Source organism: Polyodon spathula, chromosome 25, assembly GCF_017654505.1.
Source record: "Polyodon spathula isolate WHYD16114869_AA chromosome 25, ASM1765450v1, whole genome shotgun sequence".
Classification (NCBI taxonomy): Eukaryota; Metazoa; Chordata; class Actinopteri; order Acipenseriformes; family Polyodontidae; genus Polyodon; species Polyodon spathula.
Genome location: NC_054558.1, coordinates 22314504 through 22341832, shown reverse-complemented (window position 1 = coordinate 22341832; position 27329 = coordinate 22314504). Strand labels below are relative to the sequence as shown.

At 42.3% G+C, this 27329-nt stretch overlaps 1 protein-coding gene across 1 annotated transcript; it reads right to left on the bottom strand.

Moving 5' to 3' along the window:
* Positions 1–1099: 1099 nt before the first annotated feature.
* LOC121299465 (RING-type E3 ubiquitin-protein ligase PPIL2-like) lies at positions 1100–27305 on the bottom strand. The gene is made up of 20 exons (XM_041227174.1): positions 27180–27305; positions 27006–27055; positions 26536–26581; positions 26002–26064; positions 25669–25720; positions 22101–22152; positions 21348–21439; positions 21042–21131; positions 20729–20804; positions 20416–20576; positions 19377–19452; positions 18918–19024; positions 15576–15665; positions 14472–14505; positions 8452–8569; positions 8040–8096; positions 5550–5622; positions 4534–4596; positions 3849–3991; positions 1100–3477 (listed from the first exon to the last, which is right to left on the bottom strand). Exons 1-20 carry the CDS (start codon positions 27209–27211, stop codon positions 3354–3356), a joined length of 1599 nt encoding a protein of 532 aa, XP_041083108.1. The 5' UTR covers positions 27212–27305; the 3' UTR covers positions 1100–3353.
* Between the last annotated feature and the right edge of the window lie 24 nt (positions 27306–27329).

The window sequence follows — 27329 nt, the reverse complement described above, 5'->3', positions numbered from 1 at the left end:
AAGGTTACTTTACAGAGCAGGTTATAATAAAAAATAGTAATAAATAACAGTGATAAGAAAAAAAAAAAAAAAAACTGAAATCTTAGTAGGAGCAAAAGCTATTATTCTCAGCAGCTGTCATTCCTCTATATTTGAGTCATTTATCCAGCCTGACAAGGAGCGGTTTTTTATTCCTTATATTGTTTCCACGGGCTGTCTGAAATTGCCTCATTGTATGGTTGTCTCTACATATTTTAATGGTGTGTTAGGAGGTGGCGCTGCATATTAAAATGATCGTTTCAATTTGAACTTTCTGCATTGCCAAAATTATTTTACATTGGGGAATAAAATCTGACCTTAAATGTGAAGTGTTTGGAAGGTAATTGTCTTGGAGAACCTGGATCCCAAACTCAGCTCTGTTTAATAAAAATAACACAAACACGTATGAGCCTTGGTCTTTTCTAAGGAGAGTCAGGGATTAGATTTATCATACAGTGGCAAGTTTAACACACAGTCTGTGTGTGCCTGCCACCACACTCCTCACACCTGACTGGAACCGAGACTGTGACTCAGCCCTGTCGCGCTCGCTTCTGAGATACACTCCGGATATCTGACCATGCAGAAGGAAAGCACCCTGCTTCATGATCTCAGTGTCAAGAACACAAACCCAGACTTGTACGAGACCAAACGTCACACACAAGACACATCAGAGACACTGCTCCCACGTCTGCAGAAAAGCACTCACTCCCCACGCCGCTGACCTGTGACCTGTCCACATCTTCAGACTTCATTCAGGTTCAAAGTTCACTTACGGAACCCGCAGAGTCTAGAAATCCGAGCCGATGGAAACTGTGACGCAAACCATGTGGAATTTTTGCTCGGCTATGGCACTGGTAACGATTTGCCTCATTAACAGGCAATTGGGTGAACCTTCAATTAAAGTATTAAATTAAACAAACACAGGATGCACTCAGGAGCACATAAGAAAGGATTTATAACAACAAGCAAGTTACAGACGCAGACGCACTGGTTGTTGGGTCTCTGCGGTGTAGTAAAGTGCAAAGCTAGAATCCTCTGCTGGTTTAGGCCGTGTGGTTCAGGTGTAGCTGGATTTTCCTCATCATCCACTGCAGCCACTCTGGATAAAGCACACATCTGAAACCTCTCAAGGGGTGTATTTCTTTGTCAGGAGGACAACTCCTGCGAAACATTTTTTAGCACATAATGGAAACCATGGATCTAACAGCATGATGCCTTTGCCGTTGAGGGCTCTTGATTGAAATCTCTAGCTGGCACAGAGTTCTGCTGGGATGCAGTTTGACTGTCAAACCCCTCCGACGAGGCTGGTGCCTTACATTGCATCGGGTTATACTGAAAGAGGCTTGAGAAAGCAGACACTGGAGCAGGCATATTCATTTGCAAAGCAGCGCTGTCCTGATGTGTACTTTTCCTTTCAAAGCAGGCCAGTGTTTGAATGTTTAATCGTTGCATTACTCAGCTCTAACCCTCAAAGCTGTCACTTTTAAGAGGAATACAACTGGAACCGAAGGCTTGTCGTCTTAATCAAAAACAAAACCTGTGCTGCCTCACGTAAAACCCTGCTGGGTTTGGGACTGTGCAAAACGTCTTTCTTTGAGAACAAGTCTTTAGAAAGTGAATGCGCATCTTCCCCAGGCTTTTCAAACTGAACCACGCCACATAAACTTCCGTTCAAGACCGTCTTAAAATGAAACTTCAAAAAGGTCAAATGAACTGCACAAGGAAGCAATGGTATATTAAAAAAAAAAAAATTGGGCATCACTTTATATTCCACACGTCTCTGGTTTCATCCATCTAAACTGGTAACAAAGATTGCGGTTTACTATTAGCCAGGAGCAGTGTTCTGCACACACAGCATTTGTATGGAGGCCAAGAAAAGCCTTCAGCTGCAGTGCTGATGTCGACAGCAGCCTCCTCTATCCCTCTCTCTTGTGCTGGTGTCAAACACCCAGCATCAATTCACGAAGGACATACCAGTGACACTAACAGACCTACGCCACTAGAAACTTCCTTCTGTGTCAACAACAAATCGGGCTATTGTTAATACGGGGGTCACAAACAAGTAAAGCGGGCAATCAGCGAGTTACCACAGCTGTCGAATAACAGCAGGACAAAAAACTGCCTATACTGAACTTTCACTGTACTACTGTGATGCGAAAAAATAAATAAATACAAAACAAAAAAGGTGTGCCATGCTGGTATATTCTCTTCATTCAACAATCAAATTTGCACTGTGCAGAGACTAGGAAACAGTGATGTTTAAGTAACGGTCGTCTCTATGCAGTAGGTGTAACAGATTTTGTGAAACCAGGTGTTTGAAGGCTGGAAATAAATGGAAATAAAGCAGCACAGCAGACTGTTGAGCTACTTCTTGTAATGAGAGCTCCCGATTACACAACCTGAAGAGGAACAAAGCAGGAGCTGAATCATTCTGCAGAAGGAAGGGAAGCAATCACTGGTTAACGAGTCTGAGCTAAAGTACTGTCTGTAGGATGAAACAAAACAAACACAGGATGGGTTACATGTTTTATGCTAGTACACAACAAAAATCAACACAATCCAACTATCAAAACCATACAAACGATCAAGTTTACAGCAAAACAGGTTTATAGAAATTATACTATAAATGACCTCTTACATTTATAGTTAAAAGATCTATTCTTGTTGACATCTATACAGGTTCTAAAACTGAGGTTTTGTAAAAGTAACAAATTCAATTCATATCCCAGATATACTCTGAACTCAGATTTAAAATGGGCTTTTTTTGAATAAAAAAAGGATTTAAAACCATGGGAGTAAAATTAGATACTTGGATGTTTAAAAAAAACAAACAAAAAAAAAAACACAAGTGTATTAAAGAAGGCTTGCATTGTGCTGCTCGGTATTCACGCCTTGTTAGAGGCCCCTCCCCTGGGGGGCTGGCAGGGCTGGGTGCTCCCCGCTGCTGTCACCAGCTCTCACTGTAAACAGGGCTGCCCCGTGACTCCCCCCCCAGGACTCCAGGCAACAGCTTGAACCACCACAGCCTTGAAAAGGGTTAGGAGGCCTGTATGTAATCCAGTCCGACTCAACAAGCACAGTGGCTGGAAATTGTCATTTTCAACGTCACTTTTATTAGATCTTTCCTCAAAAAAAAAAAAATAGTTTGCAAGCAGAGAAAGTGAATTTTAATAATGAAAAAAAAATCCTCTTTGCACGTAGAATGAATAAAAAAAAAAAAATAGTAATACATTTTCTTAGACCTTATTCTACAGAAAAGGTCTCTTACTGGTCACCTCTATCCCAGAGTTGCAGTCTGCTCCATGCGTGCCACTGTGCTTCAGTCTCTCCCTGCTCTACCAGGAGCTGAAGTCCCCGAAGCCCGTCTTTCCCTTCAGCTTCTTGCTTGCTGAAGCAGCTGCCGAGGCAGAGGCTCCGCTGGTCGAGGGGCCACTGTCCTCGGCACTGGCCGTCCTCTTACTAGGAAAGAAATCAAAACGACAAAATCAAACCCCTTAACATCTACAGGAACATCTAACAAATCTAGGCAAAAACTGAATTAGAAAAGACATTTCTAAAATCAGAAAATCAGCCACTTTGCAAAGCTGCTGTGCAAGAAATATCCCCTTCCTGATCCCCTGGAATCCTGTTTTCTCATCGCTGTCTTGAAAAAGTTTAATTGCATGGTTTTAACACAACAGCGATGGAAAAACAGAGACAGGACACTAAACATAAAACAAGGAGGGTCTACAAAACAGCGAAACAATCCTGCGCTTGCACCAGAAGCATAACAGACCCACACTATCACAATGATCGGTATATTAGAGAGGAGTTTGTTTTGTGCTCCTTACGTTGTAACTGTGTTGATGTATTTGCCCACGCCGGGCCGGTAGGTCTTTGGGGCCTGGCTGTCCTTGCTCTTTGGAAGGACGGCATTCGCTTTGGCTTTCTCCTCTGCCTCCTCCTGAAGAGTCTTCTCCCTCTCGGCTGCAATCTGACAACACCAACAGCAACCATGAATGACGCTGATATGGCGCCTTTCTCGATCAGAACTGTGGCACAAGCACAACTTGATCTGCTGTGTGCGCACCTTACATGAATGTTTAATCCTGCAGACTAACAAAACTGTCATCTACCATCAAGTACATAACGCGTAAGCATGGATATCAATAGCACTTTTTATGGTGTTGTTTCATCAAAATCAGACAACTGCTTTCCAAGATAAGAGTCCATGAATTTCCAAAAGACAAGCAGTCTGTCAGATCAGATAAGCTGCTGCCAATGTGCCTGTGCCTGGCACTGCACCTGGTCTTGTGAGACTAGATGCACCGTTTATAAATGCAACACCAACACTGCTTCCTGGGTATCAGTGTTACTGAAACCAGTCACGCCATGACAGATTAACGCACACATTTCTTCTGACAGTTTCTGACAAGTCAAGTATTGCCAGCTGCGCTGAAGTGAAGTTGACTGTATTTTTTTCCCTCTGTGTGTATTTACATGTTTGAAAAACAGGATGCAACTCATAACACCAACCTGGACATCTGCCTCCTCATAGGGATCCACAAAGACTGTTGCATTCAGAAGTTTAATCTCTGACTGGGAAGATAAAAAACAATCAATCACAATCTATACATGCTATTAAGGGATTAGTGTGGGGATTTAAAAAAAAAAAAAAAAAAAAAGGTACAATGGTCAATGCAACAATATGTTTTATCATCACAATGTAGTTTCCCTGCGAGGTTCTACTGTTTGTAAACTGTGCCTGTACTACAGCTGGACAGCCAGAAGCTCACCAGGACACGTCTGCTTCACCCACATCGGCACAGCAAGGACAAGGCTGAACCGTAATTGACAGTCAAACAGCAGAGTGGTGAAGTTGCCAGAGTGCATGAGAGAGCTTGCCTCTTAAAGACTGATGGGCCATCTAGGAAAAAATGAATATTTCTCCCAGGAAACCCCTCCCCCATTTTCTGCAACAAGATTGAGGAGGGCTGCAGAGTGTCCCACTTCTACCCTTCAGTGCTGGACCTCGCTGCTTCTCTGGACCAGGAGGGCAGAACTGCACGCTTTACAAGCATCCAGACAGTCGCTATTAAAGAGCCACAGTGCAAAATTTGTAGGGGCAATCATTTGTTATTTTGCGTAAAACACTCACTTTTGCATGTATGGATCAGAATTGGGAGTCTGTTTTTTCAGGAGACACTGAAGCAGATTTGTTTCTAGTTTAACAGATTCCTTTTAGTTTCTTTAGAAACATCCAAAATCAAACAAAACTTCCTCCATGACATATAAGGGCTGCTTCCATTCTGGCAGAAAGGAGCATCTGTAAAGCCAGGATTCCTGACAGCATGCAAGAAAAGCATCTTCATGTAGAAAACACGTTTCTTAAAAGCGGTACTTCTGCCTCCACAGTGTGGCTTTTACCAGGTAGGCCAGTTTAGCACACGCTGTATCCACGAGACACATGGGAGTGTATTGCATCCACGTGCTGAGGGGAGGGTTTTCAATTGAAGGTCTAGTTATGTCTTTGCGATGGTTTTGATCGATACCTTTGGGCGGTCTGTTTTGGGGTCACTCTCCACGTTTTCCAATGCAGTTAGTGTTTCAAAACCCCCAACCACTCTGCAAGAAAACACAAAACAACACATTCATTATACCAAATGAGTCTATATGTCATGCTTTCTTTGTTGTACCCCATCTCTTGCTGTAGAAAAGATTTTAAGTTTTAGCCTTCAACTGAAATCATCTTTACATTACCAATATCAGTTTAGATATCCATCACAACATTGTATTGGCATGAGTAGACAATATTAAAACAAGAGATTTAACATAGCCTTTGAATAAATCCAACTCTTCACACCTCTCCCAATCCTTGGCAAGCCAGAAATTAAACTTCCCTGAACAAAGTCTCTGACTTGAGTCCTGCCCAGCCTCCCCTCTGTGCCACCAGGCTTGTTTTCAAATGGGTGGCCTGTATAACGTTCTGCCGTGACTTTCTGGTTCAGTGGACCATCCCACACCACTGACTGTTTTAAGCGCTCTGTAATATTCTAGTTACGAGAGTCAGATGATGCCACTCCCCTGATTTAGCGACAAGGCAGAATTATCAGATGTCAGCAAAAGGCACGTCTGTCTCAGAACAGCCGGCTTGTTTTTCTACCACTCCCACACTGCCTGGAGCATAGAAGTGGCAGAGGAATAAAGACCCCCCCCTCAGCCTGGTCCTCTGTGCCACTGAAACAGTAAACTGGCACGGAACAGCCCCGTTAACACTACTCCGAGTGATTACACCAATAACTGAGCACTACTTACCTTGACGCCTTTAGAAAAATCAAGCCAGCAACTTGTTGCAGACTCACCTTTTCTTTGTGCAAAAATAATATTTTATTGTTTTTTGAAAACTAATGTTTACACAGAAAGACATGTCATTGGTTCATTATATTGTACAAAGATCCCTGCTGTAATACCTTTGTACATGATGTATTTGAGTGTATACAATACAACTGCCTTCTTACAGTAATGCAGGACATCGATTACATCTTTTGGCCACTCCCTTATTTCTGTTCAGTTAAAACAACACATATCCATTCCTAGGAGTTTGAAATATATGTTTGCAGACTCTCTTCTTAAAACAACATTATAAAGCCAGTGCAGGACCTAGGCAAGAGGCACTGACTTGTGGCTTGTCAAGTCCAAGGCCTTGTTCCAAGTGAATAATTCAGGACCCGGTTGAAAGCGCCACAGTACTGGACTGAAAGCTAAAGCCTAAAGCTAACCCACAGTCTTGCTGAAGACTGTGTTTCCATTCCACCCCTCCAGCCATCACTTAGGTGTTACATCCTTTCACTGGGTTTTCACTGCACTGTTAGAACACGTCTCAGCCCACCACCGGGCAGGAAAACATTTCACGCCGAACCTCTGGAATCTGAAAACATACTCAACGAAGGGTCAGGCTCTTCCTGGGTAGAATAACCGCATTGCAAAATAAATAAAAAAAAGCAAGGATCACTGGCATTGGGCATGTCCTGAAAACCAGCATGTGCATGATAACTTCAAATAGTTACTTCTTACAGGAGTGAGAGGAAAAAAAAAAAAAACAGATACCCAGGAACATCGATCCTACTGTTTTGTCAAAGGGACAATACTGAGGCATGTCCTTTTATAGGAGGGTGAATACTGAGACACTATCTATGGCACTGCTTAACACAGAGCGCCTTTTGGCAAGGCAGTTTTCTTTTTTACGATAGTAAAATCTGCCTTTTCACGCCACAGCAAAAGTGTATTTATTTTTTATACAGGGGTCCATCAACATTACAAATGTACGAATGGAACCTGGAAACAGAGGTCTCTATACAGGGTGGTCTGTTCTAGGTATGGATCCTGTAATTGACGATTCCCCCTCTATGGGATCTCTCAACAGTTCAGACCTTGGACAGCTTGGTAGGTTTTCTTTTGAAGAGGCTGGTAAGACAGGTAAAGGGAACTGGAGTGATTTAGCCTGGAACAAAAATTTTGAGGAGACAACAGAAGCCTTTAAAAGCAAACTCCAGACTCGGTTAAAGAGCAGCACAGACATCAGGACCCGGAACGTTTCCTAACACTCATTTTCAGTTCATTTTTCAACTCAAAATGGTGCAGTTTGTAACTTTGGGTTTCTCTCAAATACAGCTAGCAGCAATTGTTATCATTTTGGTTAGATTAGAATTGAATGGCGTTTGGTTTTATTGTGCTTCACGGTGGTGCTGAATATTTCTGTACGTTTAACAGATTTCTGATTCAAGCCACGTCTGTCACAAACACCTGCTTACTTTAACTGTAAAAGTTTACATTTCTCCACTCAAAATCATAAACTAACTGTTTATCTGATCAACCCAGAACATTTTGAATTGTAAACATTTTTTACTTTATAATGCTACATGGATTTTTTTCTCTCTCAGCATATTGCTGTATTTCTCCTTGTTTCATTCATTTCGGTCCAAAGCAGTTACTGTTGTTTCATCGGTCAGAACTAACAAAATAAAAGATGAATGAATTCTTACCTCCCAAACACTGTGTGCTTCCTGTCCAGATAGGTGCAGGAACGAAATGTGATGAAGCTGTGGAGAGAGCAGCGTTATTCTTAATATAAAACTGCACAACAAGCACATGGAAAAATTAACATTGAATCATATGCAATAAATAATCTGAACTTGCAAAACACACTGCTAAGGGGGGGGTGGGGGGGAACACAAATTGCTTTATGTTCATCCATCTTGCTAACATGATCTAGTAACTGAATTAGTAATACTGTCTAGCATCACTTTGGGAATGTTTCTTGAGCTCTGCAGGAGCGTTTGGCAGTGGTTTCCACACTGAGGGAGTCTGGGTGACACTTACAAACACACCGCTCTGGGAGGCCAAGCCAGGGACAGTGGATTTAAAAAGATGGGTTTGGGGTTTAAAAAGGCTCACAATTGCGATTTATTGGTATTTGGTCCCGAGTTTGCCATGCTGAGGACCCCGCGGCCCTTGTGCGAGAGGTTGGGTTTGAATTCATCTTTGAAAGGTTTTCCCCAGAATGACTCCCCACCTGAATCAAAAACAAAACAGACACAAGCATTCAGCTGGAGAGGGAGCCCCGGAGACCAGTTTACAAGCATTCAAACTCAAAAACACCCTTCAAACCCACTACGTTACTGCAATGCCTTGCATGGATTCCATTCGAACTCTCTCAGCACTAGCTAACTTTACAAAAAGACAACGTCCTAACTAACTTCAGTGTTAGAAAAGATTGAAAATAAATGACAGAGGCGCACGTCCAGGAGTAGGACTTGTCTGCGGTGTTGAGTGGAGTTTTGATCCCCCCTGGCCCCAGACCTATTTTAGAAGGCAGCAGTGTTGACAGATCGAACACTGTAGAGGCCAAGGTTTTATCATTCTCTCTCAGTCTTAGCTGCAGAATCCATCTCACTGCACTCTCATCAACACTTAGTTCTTTTTTATCATCATAATCCTCCAAGGGTCCCACAATATAGAGCAGTCCCATATAGTATTAAAGTCCCCCCAGCTCTCTGCACAATAGAGGTGCAGGGACGGGTTCAAACTCACTTCGCTGCAAGACCTGGGAGGTTCAACACAAAAACACATTAGGCTGCCCAGGGACGGCACAAACACTGTTTCCATTTCTTTCAATTACTGTAAGCCTTGAATTCTAGAACAGGTTCCAAATGAAGGACCGAGTGTCACACTAGCAAGAGGAATAATGCATCTTGCTATGTGCCAGCAGGCACTCGAAGCTATGATAGATTTCATCTGGGAGACAGTAATGTGACATGGAAAGTGACAGAAGACATTCAGAAAAGTGGCAGTGCAGTCCAATGCACAAAAGTACAGTGGAGAACTGGGCATATGGTCAGTGGTTTAATTCCTGAATCATTAATCACTGGTTAGCAATCAATGACGTGGCAGCTTGCATAAAGGCTCGAGTCCGAAGTCTGACTGAAGTTTAAATGGCAAGGTTATACATCGATACAGAATTACTAAACTACCAGCTTCTGTTTCAAATCACTGCATATAGTCAATATGTTTGGGTTGTACGAAGTGCTCCATGAGCGCAAAGAATCTAGAGTTTTACTATTGAATATATTCGCCCAGCAAAGGGAGACCTTGAAACCATAGATGTGTTAGTTCAGCACCGTTTAACTCTTTGTTGCACGTTGTACACAAAGCTGCAAGCCTTTGCCAATAATTACAACTACAGTTAACATCTAGCCCTGGTGCAGCATGATGTACAAGCCAGACAGCATGCAACAAAGGGTTAATGAGCTCCAAATTCCACGTGTGTAAAGCCAGCCTTGGTAAACAAGCAAGGTGATAAAACCAGCTTTACTGCAGAGTCCTCCGAACTCAAGAGCGCACATCGTGAGATTTAGCAGCTTTGCAATTTAGTTTTAAATGCAGCATGCTGCTATAAAACCTCCCTTGGTGATATTTCTGCATTATTTATGACAAACCTGACATTTCCCCTTCACATCAGAGGAGAAATGAAAAGGTCAACTCATTTCCACAATGCTCTAACGATAAACCAAGATCCCAGTAAATTTGGGGGGGAAAAAAATAAAATATTTGCAGAAGTCTGGGCAGTTTGGCAGCATCAAACGTCTTGCTTTAGTAATACCCAACCCATCTACACCAAAGCATTAGGCTGTTCCAGACACAGAGGATATACTAGAGAACGGACAGGCAGGAATGGTGGATTCGTGCAGAAAAAAAAAAAAAATAAGCAGGTTACATTCATCTTGCTAACCGATAATCTCCATTTAAGTGCTGTGATATTTATCGTCGTTTTGGCATGCAAATAGAAACCTCTGCGGTTCATTAAATCCTTAAGTTATTCTGCACACAGCAAACTTAAAAAGCCTGAAGTGGTTCAGTTCATCAAGGACCATCATGAAAACGACCACAAGTTAAAAAGCCACCAAACCTGAATAGATTGCTACTTTCCGAAGTTAAATTATTTTCCATGTTTAGCTCCGAGACTTTATGCTTTCCTACTTGGGAAGCGGAAAAAGAGAAATGGCGCTCAGGGATCACTGCTCTGCATGTACGATACATTGTGACTTGCAAGACCAGGATCCAATAAAGTATTCCTGAAAAGACAGGCGCTGACCCTACTGAACCAAAAATAACCCGAAATGTCACAAATCTGCCAAGCCTCAGACATCTCACTGAATAAAGATACATCTGTTTCACAACTATAACCATAACCAGGTTTATTCTTTGAAATTGGTCAATGCCACCCATGACTGCTCTAATTGTAAAAATTTTTATAAAACTCTCTGGTTTCCAAGGATTAAGACTGTAGACCTTGTCGGGACAGCCCTGCATGAACTGATCGGGCAATCCAACCCAAGTCCAGAATCCAGATTCGAAGTTTAAGCTTCAAATGTCTTACAGCTATTCTACGTTATTTATGGACTGCTAACACTGTGCCAGCTGATCGAACGAGTAAGCGTGCCCAGCACCATCGTGCCAGATAACGAGACTCCAGCATCATTGCAAAGACATACACCTTTCAGAACAAAAAAAGGGCATAAGAAGCAGTCCAGCTTCCAACAACATTCACCAATCTGCACCCTTACATTTCAAGCAAATGCCTTCACACCACAAAATTGCATCATCACAAAGTGCTTAAATGGAAAATAGGACAACCTGGCCAATACATGGCAACCCGACATGCCAAACAATCGATTCAATGTGTCTAAACCAGAAGCAAACCCTGGCAGGCTGAATCAGGCTAAGTGCTTCACAGGCAAGCCCTGAGCTGACCAAACTACCATGATGCAGTGCCAGGGTTAGTGCTCTGATGGGCTCTAGCTCTCCGCCTAGACCGCAATCAGGAGAAAATCCTTCAGCCCTTGTCAGCAGCCGTGGACAACTCAGGCAGCACCACTCCGAAGGTACGACCCATCAGAAACCAGCTGAACTTGTAAATGCTTTACTGCTGCAGAGCCTTGGGAGACGACCCTTTCATGACATCACCACAAATAGCCAAAATAAACTCCAAGAACCAAGACTTTAGCAGCCAAGAGATACTGAAAAGCAGCAGGGTATCTACTGATAATGAGAGTCCAAAAGTCCTGGACTGACCTGGGGGGTAGGGCTCCGCTTACCATGCAACACGTTGAGATAATCAGCCGTGGAGAAAAAAAAAAAAGAGAGAGGCATAGCCTTAGCAGCTAAGCCACAGCTAACTTAACCTAGACGCATGTGATTATTATGGGACATGCTGTCTGCCTGCCTGCCTGGAGGGGGCACAAAAAAATTCCCTAGCCCTGAATTCTATTCTGAATGTTGCCCAAACAAAGAACTGCTATGCAGCTTCACATTGCGAGGCTGCAGACAGGCGTAACCGATCAATCAAAAACAAACACTGCAGTTTAGGTTAAAAAAATTCTGCACAAACTAATTTGGAAGAAAACTATGTCTTTGTTCAGTCCAAGAATGAACAGCCAATTGAGGTCAAAGCCGTGCAATCAAAACGTGAAGCTTGTAACACTGCCCAAGGAAGTAAATGGCCTTTTATAGACCATTAACTCGCTTTTTAACTGAATATTAAAGACAGATGTTTTTTGTATGCTCTAGCAGCAGGTAACGCAGTCTGTGAAATGACTTCTGGAGAGAGCACAGAATTCTTCGATTACACAGTGTGGATGTTTGTCAAGCCTTTACACGCAGCTCCAGGTGGAACTGCTAGATTAGACCTTGCAGCTGAAGACTGGAGCCTGGACTCATCAATACAACCCTGCTTCCCTAGTGCAAGAAATGGAGTGTGACTGGCTGGAGAACTTCACTCCCACACAGAAAGGCGTTCTAACAGGTGAGGAGATGCAATACAGCACAACCTGGTGACAGACACCAGAAACTGTGGATTTTACTTAAGCTGCAGAAGTGCAATGCAAAGTTTTTTTTTTAAACTATGCAAACTCTGCCTGTAGAGACTACTTTAGCCTGGCTTCCATTATGCATATTGAATGTAAATTAATCTCTATTTTTAGACTGCTCGTCTGTGAAGGCTGCAATTTTCCTGGTCCCTAAATGTAGCCTTTTTGTTCATTACCAAGGTCTTCCTTTAAAATCCTTTGGAAGTTCCCAACTGTTTCCAATATACACACGTATGCTACAAATACAAAGTGTTAGTGCTTTAGATGTTGCTGATAGAACATTATGTTGCATTATGTCAAAAGGAAAGCAAATTTCAAATCACTCATTTGAACAGTGGCTGAATAATTCTAGAATGAATGTTGCGGAAGAGATAAATAGCAACTAGGATATTATTAGGATGCAGCGTTACAGGCCACTGTGGGAATGGGTAGACTTTGAATTTTGATTGTCCTGCCTTTCCTATACCGTGCTAGAGCACAGGTACACTGCTGAAATGATTCGCAGATCTACATGCATCCTGATTTTTGTTATTGTTATTATTTCTGTGTATTGCATGTCAAGGCTCTCTGCGTGTCAACACCTAGGGTACCCTTTCCAGTGGCATGCACAATCAACCCCAGTGTTACATCAGTCTTAATTATGTAAATCTGTTTTGAAGCTGAAGGCTAGGTAAGCTGATCCTAGGTTAGTAAGCACTGTAAATAGCAATGCAGTGGTGTTTGCAGATTCCCTTTCTACTCATCTATGGGTTTTCATTAATATCTAAAAATACAAAAAACACACCAGTAACCCCTGCCTAGACCAATACAAATATCTGACTATGGTAAACCAAGTGAACAGAACTGGAAAACTGCCTTGCTGGCAATAAACTGCTGATGCTACAGATTACTGTAAATATGCCGGCAGGCTCATTTCTAGCTAAGATGAACAGATAGCAATGTATTAAAACCTCAGGAAAGACGGAACAGCCTCTATGCATTTACTTTATTTTCATCTTGGTTCTGTTTACCCCTGGCATCCTACTGAAAATGACTCTAGAGGAATATCCTAATTGCTGTTCCACGCTTTTAAAGCCATAGTACATCAATTATAATTGTGCAGATCAGAATGAAATAAAATGCACATGGAAATACTCATAGCAGTAATCATATTACAGGTAACAAAACAACAAAAACAGTAGCAACGTCTTTCTGCCTGCCCCATGCTTTGCTCGTGTGATTTTGTTGTTTCTGGAATCACATGGGAATTCCTAATCCTGCTCATGACACAGAGATTGGGAAGGGGATTGATGAAGGATTCTAAAAATACAACTTTCATTGCCAAGAGATTTAGGCAAGCATTGCCGCTGAAAGATTCACGAAATGAACGTATCATCTTCCAGTCCTTTAAGATGCTCAGCAGAGTGCTTGAAGATTTTACTATGGACTCCATACTGGAACATGCCACTAAGGCAGTCAAACTAGAAGGAAAAAATGAGAGGGAGAACTAAAAGCAGCAATAAGAGATTTGCAAGATAAGACATTCATCTAAACCACCCCGTCCTGTGCAACATTGTCCTTGGCATCACGTCTGCAGCTGCTAATAAATAAAAAGGTGACTTCAAACACATTTAATGAAGTTTGACGGAAGGTACAGTGGTCTTATGTTGGAAACTGTTGCAGACAGTTAGCATTAGTGAGCTAGTCTAATGCATGCTAGCATTTTAATGAGACAAGGTGTTGTTAGATTGCTATTAAAAAAAAATAACAATAATTTAAAGCTTGAGTGGGTAGGATATTTCGTTCTCATAAAAACACATTTGAGACGCATTAAAAAAAAAAAAACTAATAAAAGGATAGCATGCCTTTTAAATCTACAGCATGCCTGGATTTAGTTAACTATTGAATAGAGCAAATCCAATACAGAAAACCAGCAGACTGTCGCACACAGTACTGCTTCTCAATACCTAGCGATACACATGCAGTCTGGTCTGTAGGTGCGATGAACAGCAAGGATAGGTAAGAAACACTGAACAAAGAATTGCTGTGATGAAAAGTGAACTGTCTTACCTGTCCCTGTTCCCGTGGGATCCCCTCCTTGAATCTGGGGATACAGAACAAAGTGACTACAGGTGAAGGGCAGGCTACCTCTCGCACGCAAAGCCATCACCACAGAAGCAATGTGTTTTCACCTAGCGGTGTTAACTTAACACTCAATTAACCTTCAGGAAGCGACGCCACTGTGCTGCTAACCTCTGTCCAAACACAGTCAAACCTGCGCCTACTGCTGCAGGACAACAGCTTTTCATTTCCGTAGAAAACACAGGAGGAACCAGGTCCAATCGATCATGCTGATCACTGTCACTGAATAAGTAGGGAGATTTCTATAGACCATGTCCTCAGACAAGCCTTTCAATGTTTTATGCTCCAGCAGCGTGTAGAGTCATGCACTGTACAGTCGCTGATGGCTGTGCCTGATTACGATGCAGACAGCTTGCGATATCAGTTACCAGGTCTTTGTGAAGTCAGTCTTAAAATTTATGTCTATCTTTGAGATTAACATCACTGTTCAGGTTCTGCCTGCGGGCAGATTCTTTTGTGTTTTAAAAGGTGCATCCAACAAAGAACACCACATGGAGGCTGGGGTTGCAGTTTCTTTTGAATTTCCCCGTTTCCACTGATCAAGATGCCTAAACAAAAGCAGCCCTCTCTTTGTTTAGCAGGTGTGCAGAAAAACTTGCATTTGCATGACTAATGCAAAGCACATTGCTATGCTCCTCTCGGGAAAATTAGCTTTGGGAAGGGTAATCTGAAAGAATAAAAGGGGACTAATCCCTTCTGCTTTGAAACAGAGTATGAATCTAAATGTAACAAAACACACTTATGTTACTATAATTCCCATAAAGCTCTCCCAACTGGACATAGGGAATGCACCCGGGATCACCCGCTCCGGGGTGTTCAGTAAGTGCAGGGCCCGTCCACAGCCAGCCACCTGATTGCACTTTCAAAAGTTTCTAGTTTACATCCAGGTACTCTGTTTCATAAGCGGAACAGACATTTCAATGTTATTCACGTTTGTTTTTCTCCATTGACAAATTCTACTCAGTTGGAAGGCACCACTGCTTGGCGTACAGCACTGTGTGGTTCCTGAGATTATTTTATTATTTATCTTACCATAAAGTTCCGGATGGATCTGTGAAAGACGGTGCCATCGTAGTATTCTTTCTTGCACAGTTTAATGAAGTTTTCACATGCTTTCGGTACCTGAAATATAAAAAAAAAAAAAAGAATAACATTTCTCGACCATTTCAGCAATGCAAACATACACAAGGACATTTTGTTGACTTGTTATTAATCTTATATGGGATGCCAAAAACCAAACAAACATTTGGAGTATGTCTCTATATTTACACAGACACTATTTACCTTCCACACTGACTGCCAGTATGTTTTATGAGTGTACGAACTTGAAAACCCAATTACAGGAATACATTCCCAGCCAGCCTCAGGCCGCTCAACTCAACTTCACTGAGGAACACCAAGGTAAGCTTATCTTCAGCTTTGGATCGGTAGCATTTCTGCTTCAATCTCAAACCCGTTTACAAGCTGCAAACAAGAGACACATTCTTGATTCCTGGAACACAGTCTCCAGCTTGCTTTCCAGTTTCATTTTGGGTTCATTTTAGTCTGTTAGCACTACTGCTTAAAATGAGTCCCTGTCCCCAGCCCAGCCCAGCCCAGCCTCAAACGGCAGACTTGTCAAAAAACATCAGTGTACAACCTCAAGTGAAACCGAACGGCAGTTCAAAAACCCCTCTGCAGTCACAAACGAAGGAGAATTTCAGCAGATTCCATCACATTTAATACACTTCAAGGGATCTGCCATGGAGAAAGCTCTCTGGGTGACCAGCCTAATGCATGGGCCGTGGCTGAATGGTTCAGAGGCTTATCTGAAACCGGTGTTTGAAAATGCATTCCCCTCTGTGAGGTCTGAAAAATAAAGAACTAGTCTGGAGGATTAGCCCAGCTAGTCTGATAGTTACTGTATTAAAAGGCACATATTAGTCTATGCAGATTTTGAATTACTGTCAAAGGTCAGGTAATTCAGCTACACCTGGGCAGTTGATGTAGCTGCAGTTAGGAGCATGAATCTTCCAGTTTCATGTAACTCGAGATATTGCTTTGTACTACTAGTAATAAGATCGTATTACACACCCTCTGTTAGAAACTATTTGTGGTGTGGCAGTAATTACGTTTTCACTGCTGGTTTGATCTTCCTTTAAAGAAAGCCAGTATCTTTGTTCTCCTTCGGTCTGGGGCCGGCAGAGTTCCATAGCATGGTTTAGTACAGGCAGAGGCACAGTCCTCAAAAAGACCCAGTTCCACGCTTTGCTGCTAATTTAATTCCAGACGACTCCGAGCTCCCAGTCTGCCCTCCAGCACAATGCTGATAATCTGAATAAAATAACCAAAACGCCTACTCTTTAGCTGCAAGAGTCACTCAAGATCACAAACCATCATGATAAGCGACCAAGTCAAAAAAAATGGGTATAAAATCTTGAAGAGGTTTCCTAGACTAAAGCATAGACCCCCTCAGCAGATTTAAAAACAGATTTTTGGATAAAACCAGCAGTTCACAAACACATTTTTTTATGCTCCGAAATAACTTATGGTTACAGTTACAATCAAAGCAATCACTCGACTGATGCCAAGCAGAAAGTAAAGGTCTTATGCCACAGGTCTGTTTAACATCATAACAATATTATTCATTTACAGACCCCCCCCCCCTCAAACACTTAGGGCAATTATGAGCCCAGCTGGTGGGATATTTTACACAGTCTCCAAGACATTGTCTTCCTCCTGATTGGATAGTCAGGCAGCCAATAAAAACAAAGGCTGTGAATACCCTGCACACTGTTACCAGGGGAAGACAGACTCAAGCCGTTTCCATGGTTGCAAGGAAGGTTTTACTGTCTCAAAACAAAAGCAGGTCCTTACATGTTACAGTAAAAGACTGCATATTGGAAATACATACAACTGCCTTAAACACTAAAGCCATGTCCTGGCAAGCCAATTCCAGCACACAAGAAAGGCTTTATGCTTTGCTGGATTTCTTTTACAATACAGCCTCTTTATAAACAATTATGTATATTACTCAACATCTCCTTATTGTTAAACAAAGAGGTGGTAGTGGGGGGGTGACTGGTGCATCACTGTATTTCACAAATACTGTGTCCTTTATTTTTGAAAACAACAGAGCACTGAACCCAGATCTTAATTATTCGCGGCTTTAATCCACAGAAGGGTTCTCATCCCACACGTTTGCAGAGAAACTGACAAGTGCTTCTGTTTCTACATACCAGGGACTCGCTTGGGCTTCAGAGCTTTGTTCTGGGCAATAAGATGCATGTGGGGGCAGCAAGCAGATCAAGAATGAACAGGAACAGATGAGGAAAACTGAGCACAAGCAAGCAAGCCACAAAGGACCATTGCCTTCTCTGAACCTCAATACACTGGCCTGCTTCGATACAGACAACAGGCAAGGAAGGACAGCTGTGGCACTGTATTTACCCATGCAGATAAGGAGATCACTTGAAGCCACCGATCCTAGGAATGCTTTTCAACATGCTCAGAGAGATCATAATAGGGTTCACTGGCTGACATGTTTCCAGTGCAGAGCTGCAGAGTTATTAACAACTAATTAGGCAAGCACACATGACTAATGAGGTTAATACAGCACTGCACAAAACCAAACAAACTGCATATGCTGCCATCAAACAAATACCAAGCCGCTTATGGACAATCAAATGAGCTTGACAGTAAAACCATTCAGCTTTGCTTTAAAAAAAAAAAAAAAAAAGTTGTTATAATGTGCACGACTTCAGGGATGCAGCATGCTTAGCTTTGCAATCCATTTATTTAAACTTATTGGCAATTCTGGAAGAGATGGATTTGAGCGGTTTTACATACAGATGAGAGAGAGACTTTATTGATTGCTAAAATTGGCTCCACTTATTTTCTTAAATAGAACTTCATTCTACACAAGTAACAAATCCAGCAAAGTTCTTGCCTACAGACTGCTTATAGATAAAGTGATGCAGCCCTCCTGGGAAAGTCAGTATTTTCTTGAGATGAACAGGCCGTCAACTCCACACCCTGGACAGAGTGCTGAAATACCTCACATTTCCTGTCCTCAATCTCGAAAGCCACTTTACTAATTGAAACATTCCAGAAACCCAATGTTCTCAATACTGAAATTGAAGGCACGCTTCTGAGCACTGCAGTTATCAGTGATCATCTTTAATGAGATACCACTAAAGGGCTTTGGTTTTGTACTTTGAGTCAGTTCGAGATCTTAGATCTTCAACACACGGCTGTATGAGATTCCTAGAGAGGATATGGAGGGGTCCTTCTGCTATTGGAAACTACCTTTACACCACTTCAGTTGTTCAAACTCACTTTCTCCATACAGATTTGCCCAGAATTTACATTTAGTTAAAACATGAATAAATGTACCATGTCGCAGTGTAGCTCCAAATTCAGGTCCCCCTTATTGGTGTGTAGCCGCACGTATCCTTTCTTCTTTACATACTGATAACGCACAGTGTCATCCGCAACAGCATCTTGAAGAAAACACATGTACCATATAAATCAAGATTTCATTCTGCAGACTGGAAGTCACATTTGTCCTATTTCTTACCCATGCTTAACTCCTTTTGCATAGCATTTTGAGCCTTTCTGGGTTTTACAGTGAGCTTAAAATAACACACACCTGAACTTTTTACATATTCAAATTCATAATGAAAGGAAAAAACAAAAACACAATAGTGTTGGTTGCTGTGCTGTACTTCAGTGCTGTGTTATATATGTCATACAGTGAACGAGGCCAGCACAGCTCTGGTTAAAATGAAGGCTGATGTCACTAGCTGTCAGCGAGAGGCTGCTGCAGTTCATCATACCAACGAAGCTAGTTACCTGCTTCCTGGATTGTTTCAGGTGTCATTGCGGTGGAGGTAAAGGAAGCTGAAACTTTTCCTGTGGAGTAGTGAGCCTGTGGAGGGAGGGAGAGGGAGAGAGACTCACTGCCGGTCCCATTTACTGCAAGTGCCCACCAGGGCTGAGGTCAATTCCTGGTCTTCAATTCCACTTGCCTTTTAATCAATTGCAAAAAGGAATTGAAACGCAGACCCCAAACCTGGAGCTCACTGCTTCTAAATGGCAGCAGGGGGCTCCAGAGGATGTGTACCCCTCTGATTAACTCCGCCACTTCCATTATTAGAAGAGAAAAGCAGAAGAGAAAACAATATTCTAATGCATTCGCTTCATCAGCACACGTCAAATGCTGTCTTGTTCCAGCTTTGTTTTCTTTTCCAGAAAATACAGAAACCTGCGGTTTTGGACCCGGGGTCCTGGTGTCCTGTTACTTAACGATTTGTTAATAAAGTCCAGATCAGCGACGTACACTGCTGGACAGATCCCAGTCTACAGCTTGTAAATGAAGGTTTGCGATCAGCCTGCATCTGGTTCAGTGTGCAGTAAATCAATGAGACTGGTAGCTGCAGATGAAGAAACATTCTGGCTTCAGTATGTTCCATGCATGAATCTGCGTTTTCCCTTTAGTAATACAAGTGTGTACCCTGTGTGCGTGCGTGCGTGGGTCTATCCTTTCCAAGTCAATAAGAATGGGCTTATTAAACTAAACTGGTGATCTATGAACATTCCCACTAAAGAGCAGTTTTGTATGCTACACTAAATTATAAGCTTTGTCACTAGATCAATTAATTTTGTTTTTTGTTGTTCATGGTTTTCAATATTTCTTGTTCTCATCCAGCCCTTCTGCTCCAATTCCTCTACAAGGAATTTTGGAATTTGTGCACAAACAGCCTCAAAATCTTATGCAATACGCAAACGCATGATGACCTCATATGAGGAGGATGCTGCCGCCACCGCCGCCACCACCCCATACAAAACAATAGAGAAAAATCTATTTATTACGTCCGAAAGGACTTTTTACCGCGTTCAGTTTGTCGGTGTTCTTCTTCTCGGCAGGCTTCATGGTGGAGGCCAGCAGCTCGTCCCCTTTGTAGTCTTTATAGAGCTCCGCCAGAGTCTCCCGAGTCTCCAGATTGGTGGTTTTGAGGTGGTACTCCGGGTGCAGCTTGGCCTTCTCCTCATCTACAACACAGCGAAACAAATCAACAGTGGCTTTGAAGCCTAGTAGAGTCAGCAGAGTCCACAATGCAGCTCGGTCACTAAGACTGACTCAACAGCACTCCTGCAAACCTTGAGGAGGCTCAGAACCACACTGAATTAAAAACCATGCGCACCTGGATCTGTAACTTTCATATTGTTCTGAACGTGGAAAAAGTTTGACACGTTGAACTTGTCCAGGTTTGTAGGATCCTGTAAAAACAAAACAAAAAACAACACATTCAGCAATACATTGTCTCTCTCAAAAATACCTGTTAAGTTTTTTTTCCCCTCAAACAAAGGCTCAGGAGAGCACCAGTAGGATTAAGAGCGGGGGTGTTCATACCCGCCATGGTTCAGATCATTAAACTAGAGCCTGCTGCCTCCAGAAGCGACAGCAGGGCTGCAACTGTGTAGGTGAAGGTGTTCTGAAGATCTGAAAGCACCCACCTGCAAAGTAATGAGATCTTTCCTTGCAAAGGGTTCGTCCGACAGCAGGTCCCTGTAAGTTTTGGTTTTGATGTTGAGCTGTTCCACCGCCTGAGAACGAGAACAAAAGCACTGCTTTCAAATCCCACTTTCCAAGAAGAGGGGGATTCGAAAACATTAACAGAACTTGGAAGATGCTATCTATAAAAAGGAATGGAACACGACGTCAAAGTTATTATATAAAATAAGAAATGTTGCTTGAAACTTTAGATTAGTGTCACAACATCTTATTCCACACAACAGAAAGCAAAAAAAGTGACTAATTACCTCGTGAGAAAACACGTTTCCAGTTTTCATGTTGGCGACGATGTGAGAGTTGTCTGTGAACACTGTGTAGAGGACGGGGCAGTGGTATTTTCCTAAAAATGCATGCAAATAAAACATCCGGTGAATAGCCAGCAAAGGAACCACAGGGATAGAAATAAGAAGAGCCGCTGCAGTGACAACATGCAGGTCATCACTGCGGGCCGTACTCCTCGTCGTCAGGGTTTACTTTCCTGTTGAGCTGAGATGTTTGTTTTTTTTGAAGAACGGGAGTGCGCATGTGTGTGTGTTCACGATTATGATGAATACAGAAACTAGACCAGGATGAAACAACGTAGGGTTTGGAGCTCTTAACTTACCTGTGGTGTAAACTGCATCATTCTGAGAAACACGTGTGCAAGCACACAGAAACCTGCTGTCTTTTTTGTTCACTTGTACACAACAGACTCTGTATTGTCATAATAATATAACAAATAGTACTACAAAAAATGACCTGCTCAGTGTTAGAACAGTGTTAGAATGCATTTGCGCTGTGCAGTACAGATTCCCAAGTATTACACTAGCACATGCATGCAGATACAATGCAGTTATTGTTGTAAGGATGGTTAAATCACAGAAGAAACGTTCCACAGTGCACACACAGGGATCTGTAGGGCTCAGTGTTCAGTGGGTGGAGGCGAAGGGGCATGGTTTTAACCACCAGGCTAAACTAAAAGAAACACCATTCCAAGAGGGACAAATACATATACAAGATACCTTCATTGTTTTTGAAGAAGTTCAGTTTGACAAGTGATTTCGCTTCCAGTTTCTGAAAAAAATTAAATACAGTACATGCATATTAATAATGTTACTGCAAGTTGTCTTCAGGCAGATGACTGAATGTTTACCAATGCATTATTTACTCTAATCTTTTAAATACATTCAGATTACATTGAAACCCTAATAATCCCCCCACCCCACACACCACAAAGCACTTCAGAGCTTTCCCATCACATTATATGTCTGGGATGAAAGCAATGAAATGCACTGCTCCCCCAGAACAAACTGCCCCAGGACTGTACCTGGATGAACCCTGTTCAAACTGCCCCAGGACTGTACCTGGATGAACCCTGTTCAAACTGCCCCAGGACTGTACCTGGATGAACCCTGTTCAAACTGCCCCAACTGTACCTGGATGAACCCTGTTCAAACTGCCCCAGGACTGTACCTGGATGATCCCTGTTCAAACTGCCCCAGGACTGTACCTGGATGAACCCTGTTCAAACTGCCCCAGGACTGTACCTGGATGAACCCTGTTCCTGAGACTCAAGGCCCGAGCTGGATGTGTGAAGCCACTTTCCTTCACATTAAGCTGCAGGTGCTGTTGTAAACAAAGCTGGACATTACCCGAGCAACAGCAAACACAGAATTCTGAGCAAAGATGAAATTAAGCCAATTCAAAAGTGCAGTCAGCAGCTGTAAAAATCCATTCAGTAAAGCCAGGGTCTATTTATTCCACTGTGGACGAATTAAAAAGGTACGACTCGGGCAATTTGCACACCTGTGGAAAAATCATGCCCACTGTCTCACCAGTTAACTAGATGCGTTTAGCATTGTACACAACACACAAGCCAAAGCGTGAAGTCATTGCACCCTTCGAGTCATGCTCTTCTGACAAGATGACAACACACAGTTCAAAAGGACTCAAGGGACTTCACCTGAGCAGGGGTATATAGACCATCAGCTATCTAACACACAGGCAATGTCGGAAAGCCATGGCAGTGTGCTGTACAGTTCTGGGTTCATGGAGACAACAAGCCTCCCCTGGTAAAACAGCATTACCCTCTTAACAATGGACCCAACTTTCTTTCTGTATGCACTTGATATAGAATTAGACTTCAGCACGCAGGAAGGGGCACACTGTTCTGCTTTCAAGTCTTTCCACTGAGCAAACACTATCAACTGACACCAGGACTTCTCTTCCACAGCTCTCAAAGCTGTTGATTTTGTTTTCCATGAAGGATAAATAAATGATTCACTGTAAAACAGAACATTTAACAACCTGGAGAGCAGTTATTATGACACTGTTCGATTGCCATGGAAACCGTGACGCAGCAAAATCGCACACAAAGGGGAGTGAGGGAAAGTTTAACGTCATTCCTGGTCTCAGATTAGCAGCAAAATACAGCAGAACAATGCTGGTAACCTGCATCACCCCCGCAATGTGTTTAAATACCATGAGAAGGAAGAAGTGGAACCAGAACAAACGCAAGCCCAGCACTGAGGGACGCACAACATCGAGAAGAAAATTTACTTGGTGCGCGAATTGACCAGAACACAGAAAGATCAATTATTTTAAAAAGGTAGGTAGGTAGATATAGGTAGGTAGTTTAGATTTATATTTATATATATATATATATATATATATATATATATATATATATATATATATATATATATATATAAAATCTCACAGCTTAAAGCACAGCATTCTTCAAATACCATACACACAAAGGAGACAACATCTTTATGGGGGAGAATAATATAGCGTTTAGGATGGCAGAGGGATATGGAAGCTGTTCAAGTCTGAGGTAAGTGTCTGAACCCTCTCGTCTCTGCCATTGGTTACTCTTCTCTGCCAACAGGTGTCTGCCTGGCTTCAATCACACAGTACCCATGAGCCCTCTTCAGCACATTATGATAGGCAGCCACTGTCCCAAACTCACTCTTGAACAAGAACTGACAACAAAAACAAGAGCTGGGCTTGTAGAGAACCTAATCAGGCCGAGACATCCAGAGCGGCTTGCCTGCCCTGCAGCAGATATCACCCTGCAGAGACTGCGGTTGTGTTTCACGGGTAAACACAGCAGGACTGTTCCGAGCCCCAGGGATTAGCGGAACAGAGCAGCTGGCTCTCTGCGACACAGGCTATTGGTTCCGTGGTTTTTTTTTTTATGCTGTGTGTTACCTTGTGTTTTCAACTCAGCAGCTGTGCCACCAATGCACCCAAAAAACAAAACCAATACAGATAGGAATAATCATCTAGTTATCTTCAACTTGATATTTTTCTCCGATTCCAGGTTTTAATACAAGCTTGATTAGCCCCAGTGCAAAGGTAACAAGCTCAGATGCATTTTATTAGACTCAAGAGTAAAACCAGGAATGGATCAAACTGCTATAACGCAATGGGAGTCTTATTTCCATCCCTGAACTATAACCTGTTAAAAGGTATCTACAGATCATGCATACGTGCATTTAAACCATCTTAGAATCACATGAAAAGTTTTGAAGAAAAAAAACATGCAATGAAAGTGCAGTTCAGCACACTTCAAACTCTTTGTTTTGTTTGCCTTTTTTTAAGCAGTTAATTCAGCGCTGCCAGCCTGGCATGCAGTGAATAGAAATGCCTGTCCTGACACCCCCAGCTCCTGCACCACTGGAGACCCAGCAGCACAGGTATAACCCTGCAGCGCTGACCTCATTATTGCATGACTGCAGACAGGTTTGCTCTAGACGCTCTGAATTTACAATCTCGCTCACAGACAATTACATTCGCTCGGGTCCAAAAAGAAACTGACCAGGGGGGTGACACACCAATCATTCTGCCATTGAAGCATGGCTGTTATTACTAGGTTAGTCACACTGCAATCAGCTAAAGAAATAATAAGCCGTTCACTCCTCTGAGTTGTTACAAGACACTGTGACCCTTTGTAGAATATCGAGGCTCTTGGCATCATTGTCCGACGCTATTTTACCTTCACAGTACAATGTTAAGAGAGTAGTCCCTTACGGCATCAAATGTTTATTTGGCTACCGCAGCAGTTCTAATAAAAAGCTTTTTTTTTCTGTTAGTAGGTTCAAAAATAGAGGCAGGAAAGATGAGCTTTGGTGTCGTTTTCAAGGTAACCTACATGGTAAAGAACTGTCTCTGGGCACAGCAGTCACGTGCTGGAAAAGCTTCAGTTGTTTACTGTCAATCTCTTACCTCCTTGAGGCCTTCCCTGTCATGCAGCTGCAGAGGAAGATTTACCCTGACAGCTAAAATCACATCTGCAAACACTCAAGGAGAAAACAACCTTCACTGCCCTCGGCTAGTACAGCTGTAGGGGGTGCTGCAGAGGAATCTGCAAACGACATTGTAGGGTAGTGCAAACACTCCTATCTCATGGCTTTTACTACATGAGGGTATTTGAGGGTATCCCATGCCATCTAGTGGACAAGAGGGTGTTTATCCATATTTCAGATTACGGAGGACTCCTTGTGTAATAGGGTCTTATGCATCAATTAAGTGCTTTATTTCACTCATTGCAAGAAGCGTTTTAAAGTCCTGCTTGCAAAGACATACCTCTCCAGTGGCTGGGTTGGTTCCAAACTTCTTAACCCACGGCACTATACTCCTGCACAGTAAAGGAAAGGAACCATCAGATTTATTTTTGTCCAGCACATTTTCTACAGCGATCACACTGACCTGAAACAAGCTGGTGTAAGGGATCATGGCAATCAGTGTCAATCAATACGACACTTTGGCTTGCTCTATACATTTCTGCACAGATTCCCATGCATGACTATTTTTTGAGAGCTCTTTTACTGGATCATTGTTTTGCATGTCTATGCTATAGTTTCTTGCTAACGTTATTGCTCTGATCACACACGATCTTAAAAGGTAATAAACACTTACAGGAGGTCGAAGACATGCCCTTCAGGTGTGCACATGGGGTACTCAAACGGCTGCAGAGACAAACTGAGGAGAGAGAAAGAAAGAGCTAGACTAACAACAAAACTACAATACATCCCATCTTCAACTCTGTAAATGTAAAACAAAACAGAAAGGATGAGAGACTGACAGCTGTTCATAGTAATCAAGTCTGCATGTTACAGTTTGCCTGCCACTGATTCAAAGTGCTTTTTCACACAGTGCCAATTAATGACCTAGGCAGGTGTAATTAGTACTGAGCAGCACTTATGTGCAGCACCCTTGTTAAAGCACTCATTTGCATAAGTAAGACAGACAGTTTTGCCAAGAATTCATATCACTGAAAACGGCACTTCAATAAAAACATAATAAAAAGTTACAAATATCTACGAACTATTAATGTGTACAGAAATATTACAATACGTGTGCTAAAGTTTATTTTTGTATCTTAACTAATCTTACGGTGGAGTATTTTATAGTTATGGAAGACAACGAGCGCTGTAATAAATCTTGACTGACCTGCAGTGATCAAAAGGCAAACGTCTGAAACTGGACTTGGGAATTTCTAGAGAAGGAAAAAATATGAACGATCCTGAGTTGAATAAAACGCTTCATTGCAGCGGGTAGGGTACGCTTAACACGAACACACTCCAAACCACACAATTCTACCACATTTCTCATCCTCGACTTTTATTAATATAAAGAAAAGAACATGCGGAAAATAAAATTATAAAACTTACTTACGAAAATACAGTAAAACAAAATACAGCTGAAGCACTATTACCAGTACAGTCATACTGCCCGTAAGAAGTCCCCAAAAGACTGCTGCCAGTAGTTGAACATCAGGACTGAAGACACACACATTGTACTAAGTCTAGACAGACTGAAATGGGTGGTTATATTCAGAGTGTTTTGTGCAGCTACTGGCAGGAGCATCTGTCTCAGTAATATCTTTTGTGAATGCTAGTTCAGACTATATTATCAGTTACCTGCTTTCTTTCCTCCGTACAAATGGGTGTACTCTGCACACGTGATGTACCTAGCAAAGACAAGAGACCTTCCATCAACACACTTCAAACTGAACGCTACATATCCGAGGCAGCATTCGCGTTTCGTGACATGGTGTTGTTGTTTAAAAACACATTTGTCAAACAAAGACCTACATTTTGTCTTTTTGGTGCTGCCTTTTCCCCATTTTGCCGGCGTCGTAAATACAATCCTCGGTAGAATATGCTGTAACAGAACCGCTCCTGCGAGATGATTAAACTGCTCCAAACAAACTTGAAGTAAAAATATCAAGAACTCCCGACACA

Bases quoted from the DNA above. Each gene is read 5' to 3' on its own strand.
- LOC121299465 (XM_041227174.1), bottom strand. From the start codon at position 27,211: ATGGGGAAAAGGCAGCACCAAAAAGACAAAAT. The intron at 22,153-25,668 runs GTATGTCTTTGC...AATTTTTTTCAG, and splicing joins CCAACCCAGCCACTGGAGAG to AAACTGGAAGCGAAATCACT. The intron at 15,666-18,917 runs GTACATTTATTC...TTTATATTTCAG, and splicing joins TGGAGCTACACTGCGACATG to GTACCGAAAGCATGTGAAAA.